This window comes from Nymphaea colorata, chromosome 6 (genome assembly GCF_008831285.2).
Source record: "Nymphaea colorata isolate Beijing-Zhang1983 chromosome 6, ASM883128v2, whole genome shotgun sequence".
Taxonomy (NCBI): domain Eukaryota; kingdom Viridiplantae; phylum Streptophyta; class Magnoliopsida; order Nymphaeales; family Nymphaeaceae; genus Nymphaea; species Nymphaea colorata.
Window position 1 is genome coordinate 21,288,398 of NC_045143.1, and position 8,021 is coordinate 21,296,418.

The following is an 8,021-nucleotide window of genomic DNA, read 5'->3' on the forward strand; positions in this document are numbered from 1 at the left end:
AACATAGTAACAAAATCATAAAGAAAGCAGTAGAAGAAGGGGCATATCAGGAAAAATAGCACCAAAAAATTATTTCACCTTGTTCTGGCTGGAAAATACTTCACCATGATCTTATGTTTTTCACCTCGCTTTTAGTATCCAATTTACATATGAATGGCTTCTACAGACATTCACGGACAGGTACATTGGAGCAAGAAGCAGATGAAGGGGCATTGCAGGGTAGGGTTTAAGGGCAAACTTGTTCAAGGAATGGCCACTATGGGGAAAACTCATCCAATGAGAGGGCACTAAGGGTTCACAGTGGTAAAGTAAAAAGGCCAATTCATCCAAGGAAATGTAAGCTGCTTTCGTCAAAGGACATATTCGTCCAAAGGAAAGACAAGCCGTTCTTGTGGGAGGACTTGGTTCCGCTGCAAGGCCTACCCATTGTAGTCGTGGTGGGCAGTGGGATTCGACCATGATCTTGAATGTCCGACCTTTGAGCATTTAATGTGCCGCACACAATAACTGGTGGCGCTTGGGGATGGTCTATCACTGGCTATTCAAATTTAGTGGGGAGGGGCATTTCAATGTACCGATGCTTGTGGACATTATTCTACTATTTCATTAATGTCTTCATTGACGTTAGATTGCTATATATTATAAGGAAATGAATTTTAAATTGGAAATGTTTGCCCGGTGATAAATTTAAAAAATATTGTGAATCAATAGTGTCCAACTTCCAAAAATTTTCAAGTTGCAAGTTGAAGCCCCCACACAAGTGGCACATGTATGTACACATAGCATATAATATATCTGTCAAGGGAGAGCATGAATTTTGACTGATCAATAAAAGGAGGCTTTCTAACAATCGATTTTTTATTCCGTTTCTCCATCATCAAGTAGGGGGTTAGGCAGACCTGCACAGTGGTTACACTACAATATCGCAAACCAGTTCATCTCATGATGTCCTTCGATAAGTTCATCACAACCTATGGATGTGATCGACCAGCAACATTGCAATACTATATTAATACTGCACAATCGCGCGCGTCCGTAGTCAATAAGACTAATTTTAACTAGACGTTAAAATTGTACAGACCAAATCTACATATCCCAGTTTCAGACGACGAGGCCATCTTTTTATGTCTTCTGTCAACCAGCTGCTGCTTGTAATAGCAGCGTGTCTTTCTCCATGGAATTTCTTTGTGAATGTCGATCCGAAGACAATGGTCGCTATCAAATCTCGTATAATGGAGCCCAATCCTGAAAATCAGTAGAATCACAGGATGGTGCTCCCGAATCAGGATACGGCAGCACAAGCTGGTCAAGTCCAAGATCATCATGCAATGCCATGATGCTTAGGCTCAACTCCTTGGGAATGGACGCATCCCCATGAAGGTACTGAACCACCTGACGCATGGTGGGTCTCCTTTCTGCAACAGCCTGAGAACACAGAACGCCGACCTTGAGCACCACCTCTGCCTCTTCCCTCACAAAATGGCCCTCCAGCCTCGAGTCCACAGCCCTTAAGATATCCCCACTTTGCCAATGTCTCAGCACCCACTCGACCATCACCATCTCTCCTTGCTCTGAAGCCAGCAAGTCGCAGGGCCTCTTCCCCGTGGTCACCTCTAGAAGCAGGGCGCCATAAGAGTACACGTCGGCGCTCGCCGTGGCCTTTCCCGTCCGGGACATCTCCGGAGCGATGTAGCCTAGCGTCCCGACTACGGCCGTCGTCTGCGGATTCTCACCACGGCTGTAGAACCTAGCAAGCCCAAAATCGCCCAACCTGCCGTTCATTTCGGCATCCAGGAGGACGTTGCTGGCCTTGACGTCCCTGTGCACCACCACCTGCTCCCACCCTTCGTGAAGATACAGCAGCCCATTGGCAATCCCCTTGAGGATCTTGAACCTCTCTTCCCAACCCAAGCCCCTGGCCTTGCGGTCGTTGTAAAGGAAACTATCCAGGCTCCTGTTTGGCATGAAATCGTACACGAGCAGGAGCTCACCTTTTCTCCTGCACCAACCTTGCAACTGGACAAGGTTCCTGTGTCTCAACCTCCCCAAGCTCGAGACCTCTGCCATGAACTCCCTCATCCCCTGATCGCCATTGTGCGAGAATCTCTTCACTGCAACCTCAGTGGAGGTTCCTGGAAGGACACCTTTGTACACCTTGCCGAAACCACCGGCGCCCAACAGCTCCACCTTGCTGAATCCATGGGTGGCTTGCGAGAGGTCCTTGTAAGGGAATTTCCGTGGTTGCTCCAATTCCAAACCTTCCATTTGATCCGAATCATTTTTCTTCCTCCTCCTGCAAATGATGTAATACGTAGAGGCTAGAACAGATAGCAGCACGATCGCTGCAGCCCCAAGGGAACAGACCAAGATTACAAACAGATTGGTTTGATACTTGGGGGTTGAAAGGGAAGCCGGCTGAGAAAGATCAAGGGAAGGCAACTGTGAAATGTTAAGGGTTTGGGCTTCTCCGTTGATGCTAAAGCTCCAGCCAAGGATATAATGGTCGCTAGCAACCTTGCCGACTCCAGAAGAGAAGCCAACGTACATGAAATGTTTTAGTACAGAGGAGAGATCTAACTTGGTCGAGAGAAGGGGCTTCTTGGGCTTGATAGGATTCGTGATGGGGGCCATACTCACATTGAGCTGCTGCCAATGACTTTGGTAGTCTATCCACGCGAGAATCGGCGACCCACTGAGTAGATTGATTGGCAGCTCAGGGGTTGAATCTGATAGGAAGTAGGAAGCCGGAGCAGAGAGGTTGGAGATCGGACTGTTTATGCCGATGATGCGAACATGGTTGCCACTGGCGTTGTTCGAGGTTGCACCCGCATCTCGTGCGCTATCAAACTCGACGGCGAAGATGTGGTTGGAGGAGTTGCCTATGTTGGAGATGTTGAAGAGACCAAGATAGTTGGCGCCGCTCTGCGCGTCGACGGTGGCCGGAGAAGGAACTGCAGCAAAGCTGAAGGCGTGGTTGCCCATGCTGGGGTCCGCTGTCCTCATGGTGAAAGCGAAGTGGGTGCTGAATGAAAGAACCGTGCCATTGGTGTCGTCAGCACCAGCAGCACCAGAAATAGGAGAGGAAGATGATGGAATAGGAGGAGACGACTGGTTTAATTTCAGTTGAAGAGGGAAACGGTAGAAGGCGTGACCGAATGTGGGGTTGCTGGGATCGACGCTTAGGCGCAGCAGGCCATTGGAGGAAACATCTGCAGCCCCATCCAAGGTCAGGTTTGCCCCTTGGAAGCCATTATTGAAGATGAAACCGCCCGTCGTTGAAACTGCATGGACAGCAAGGGACAGAATCACCAGAAAGTGAAGCAGAAGTTTCATGGCCAACAGAATCTCTCTTTCTCTGTCGGTAGTAGTTGCAGAAGGAATGAGACCTTAAATTGCAGGCAGGGTTTGTGGAGGAAGAGCAGCTCGTTAGCCGGAACAGAGAAAGGATAACCTCTTGCGTAAATGGCGAAGCCTCAAATTTAACTAACGTGGGCACCCGCCCACAATTGCACACTGCAACGAACGGTTGGCAGGCGCAAATGATTTGAAGTAGGTAGATGGGTCCTTATTTTATTATTATCTTTCCAAATGTTGTTTAATTTCACAAGTTACTTGAAAGACAATTACACATCCGTCCTCAGTTCCTATATGGCGATGATAAATAGGGCTGCACACGAGTCAAGCCGAGTCGAGCTCGACTCGGCTCAAAAAACTGAATCTCGAGCTTGGCTCGAACTTGAGTCGAGCTCCTTATAGCAAGCTCGAGCTTGACTCGACTATACAAAGTCGAACTCGACTCGTTTAACTCATTTAACTTGTTTAGCGTTAACTCATTAATCCATTTAACTTGTTTAGCTTTAGCGTTAACTCGACAATAATGAGTCCAATTCTTGACAACCTGAGTGGAAGTTCTTGGAAGTTCTTGGCATTTTTTGGAGATGTTTTTGAATCTCATAACCGAACTCGCCTCAATCAATTATGCTTTGGTAAAAGCCAACTGAAGGCTACCTTTTATGACTCTTTTGGTTAAAGGTCTTTCAACTTTAGATGAATGAAAAATTTTATTACCAAAAAGAAAACACCCATTTTAAGGCTAGGAAGGACTACATACTTGGGTTGTAAGAAACGACAAACGATGAAAGAAACAGAACAAAAGACGGGCTTGGGTATAGTAATGAAGGAAACAAAGAAGAAAAAGACAATGCAGTGCAGCCTTTCGACAACTATTACAAAATTCAGATGCATCAAAGCTATTATTTGTCGGTTACACCTTGGTGAGGCAAATTTTACCCATTAATGTTTATCCAAATAAATTTTTGGAATAAAAAATAAAAATATCAAAGTTGAAAAAAGGAAAAAGAGATTTGTCTACCTGATTAAGAGGTTATGAAAGGTAATACGACAGCATGGTGTCTGAATGTTCTAAGTCACACATACATGTACATGAAAATATGTGTTTGAACACATGCTCTCACATGCACGAGTGCATAGAGAACATAAATACACAAGCAAAGGATAATATAAGCACATCAAGGTCATAGAGTCTGATTTTTTTGTTAAGAACCAAGTGCAGCCCAAAAGGGAAAACTTTTCAACAGCAATTCCCCCACAATAGAAATGTTCACACATGAAAGGGCAAGTGAAATATGGCAATAGAAGCGAATCCATTAAAGAAAAAAACATTTAATAAAATATTCCTGGTTCTTGGTCCTAGATAGGTAGTTGTTTGCATCCCCAAAATTTTTGATTGGTTTTGTAGTGCTCCAGAAAAATGAGGTTTTGTTTTAAAATAAGAAAGAAAGGGACTCGCCCGTCAGTACAAGGATCGACTATTCCCGGGATCTTTACCGGGGGTAATCAACCAAAGGGCTATATTTATCATTGACGCATTTTGTTTTAAGTTAAACATCTTTTTTATTCTAAATGCGGTATAGCAAAATATTGAAAGTTTGATGTTTCAAACTTTTGAAAAAATTCTTGAAGGATCACTTGAGAATGTTAGACATTTTGGGAAAAACTAGAATTGAAAAATCCTTATGAATATCATTTGGAAAGCTTGAAAAATCATTTTGAAATCACTTTAGTATTCTCTTAAGACATTAAGAATGTTTGAGATTTTGCTATAATTCGGTTACTACATACTTAGAGCTTCATCTCATCTTGCTTAAGTTCTTTTAAAGATGTGATTGTGTTCATTTGTGATATTAAGTGAATGTGAATGCATGAATGCATTGATCCTATATGATTAAGAGAGAATGAAGCATTCCTACCACAACATTTATCTAAGGCATTCCTACCATAACATACATCTAAAGTTTTTGTTTTGATAAATATCATATATAAGAAGGAAGAATTTTTGAAAATGGATTGGGGTTGTAGACCATCAAGCATGAATCCAATATTGGGTCATTACTTGAGCTTATACTATTAGTGAAGTCGGTAAATGAAAAATTAAAATCTTAAAGGATAAGAGAAAAATATTGAAAGAATGGAAAAGATGAAAGACTTCCATAGAAATAGAGAGAGAGAGAGATAGAAAATGATGTATATATACGTGTGCATACCATCACATATGCACATATATGAAAATTTGTAACAAATGATATTGATTTGAATAGGGAGAGAGATTTTTAGAGGAAAAGAGAAATACGTATACATACTTGTATGTGTATGTATAAGAAAATTTGTAAGGGAAGATATTGGTCTTGAAAAGAGAGATAAAAGATTCAAGAGATAGAAAATAGAACACATATACACATGTATTTTGTATATATAAAAATTTGTAAAATATGGAAACATAGACAAAGAGAGATGGAAGAAAATCATCATGTGCATATATATGTATATAGCTTGTATATACATACATATCTTCATGATATTAAAAATCAAGAAATGAAAAAATAACCGACTTCAAGATTGATGTAGGCCAGAGGGGAGCTTGGACTCATGCAAGAGCCTAAGCTAAATTTTGAAAGCTACATTAGAGAAGTTATTTACTTTTAAAAATCTTTTGTAAAATATGATTTATGTTCAAGCATAGAACGTTATTATTTGGTTTGTTACAAGGAAAAATCTTCCACCGTTGGGTATGAAAAAAAATCAAGCAACATAACGAGACATTCGTTAGGGTTTCTAATTGGATGATTAATAAGGAAACTATACGTAATGATATAAGAATGCATTTTTAACATGTACATATTCGTGAAGGTTTCCCTGAGTTGGACAAGTCCTAACCTCGAAAATTAATATGAAGATAAAAATAAAGAGCCCCAAACCACACTCTTATTCCCATCATACATTCACATATAAATGAAAAACCAAGCAACTATGCATGGATAATATATAGACAACATTCAAGGGAGGAAAGAGAAAAGTTCAACTAGGAGGAAGAGCATGATCTAACTTCAAAATGATATACCATCTCATCTTCTCATGCTCGTGATGCGCTTGACCATAGACTTTTGTCTCTAAAAAAGAGGTTGACAGTTATCTCTTTTGGGCATGGGGAGATGAAGATGAGAAAAGAATGAATAAAGAAACAATGCTATATTCAATAATGAGAAAACTTGATTTAATAATGAAATGAAAGATCATCTCATCTTTCCATGCTCCCGGTACACTTGAGCATAGTCTCTTGTCTCTAAAAAGAGGTTGAATGCTATCTCCTTTGACCATGGGGAGATGAAGATGAGAAAAAAAATGAAGAAAGAAACAATGCTATATTCAATTAAGAGAAAACATGATTTAATCAAAAAATGAAATATCATCTCATCTTTCCATGCTCCCGGTGCACTTGAGCATAGCCTCTTGTCTCTAAAAAGAGGTTGGGTGCTATCTCCTTTAGCCATGGGGAAATGAAGATGAGGAGAAAATGAAGAAAGAAAGACAATGATATATTCAATAAGAAAGAAAACATGATTTAATCATAAAATGAAAGATCATCTCATCTTTCCATGCTCTTAGTGCACTTGAGCATAGCCTCTTGTCTCTAAAAAGAGGTTGAGTGCTATCTCCTTCAGCCATAGGAGATGAAGATGATGAGAAAATGAAGAAAGAAAGACAATGCTATATTCAATAAAAAAGAAAACATGATTTAATCATGAAATGAAAGATCATCTCATCTTTCTCTACTCCCGGTGCACTTGAGCATAGCCTCTTGTCTTTAAAAAGAGGTTGAGTGCTATCTCTTTTAGTCATGGGAAGATGAAGATGAGAAGAAAATGAAAATAAGAGAAAAATGAGAGGGATGATGATTACATACATCTGATGAGAAATGACTTAAGAAAATGAACAATAATGGTTGAAATAATCTTGCACTTACCTTGAAAGAATCTTCAAGAGAGTTGCAGCTTGCTCCAAGTTGGAGAGGAAGGTGAGAAATAGAAAGAGGAAGAGGGAGAAAGAGAGAGCTCAAAAGAAGCCCTAAGTCTTCAAGTGAGAATACTCTAGGGTTTCTCCTAAGGGCGACTCTTACCCAAGAGGGGGAGAAGTGGAGGGTATTTATACAGGATTTTGGAGACAAAACCCAAATTTTAATTTTTTTTGAATTTTATAACATTTTCATCCGAATTTTACATAATTTTGAAAAAGAAATGGTTTGAAATGAGTATTGATTTGCCATTAGGCCTGTAAAAACACTTTCGAAAGTAGGATGGGTCTTTGCCCACCCAAAAAGACCAAAACCGCCCCCTAAAGGGTGGTTTTTCGACAAAAAGAAAGCACACGTTCATGACGCGCGATTGTATATCACGCGACTGCGTGTCGCGGGAAACGTGAAAACACGTTTTTTTTAAATCGAATAAAATTTTCATAAGACGTAATAAAATTTTTAAACGTTCATTTTTATTTGAAATATGTAAAAGAAAAGTTCTTTGATAAAGAAAAATGGGCGGTCAATTCCATTTTGAGCGATTCCGAACTCGCTCCAAATCCGATTTTGGTTTAATTGGTTGTCGACTCGTTCGAGCATGCGACTTGGGTTTAAAACTTGTTTTGACGTGAGAAATAAATTTTTAAAACAA

The 8,021-nt window shown here is 40.4% G+C and overlaps 1 protein-coding gene across 1 annotated transcript; it reads right to left on the reverse strand.

The window, feature by feature from the left end:
* Window positions 1–845: 845 nt before the first annotated feature.
* Window positions 846–3,515, reverse strand: LOC116255630 (L-type lectin-domain containing receptor kinase S.4-like). The gene has a single exon (XM_031631501.2). It carries the CDS (start codon window positions 3,331–3,333, stop codon window positions 1,219–1,221), a length of 2,115 nt encoding a protein of 704 aa, XP_031487361.1. The 5' UTR covers window positions 3,334–3,515; the 3' UTR covers window positions 846–1,218.
* Between the last annotated feature and the right edge of the window lie 4,506 nt (window positions 3,516–8,021).

Coding starts and splice junctions, on each gene's coding strand:
- LOC116255630 (XM_031631501.2), bottom strand. CDS start 3,333: ATGAAACTTCTGCTTCACTTTCTGGTGATTCTGTCCCTTGCTGTCCAT.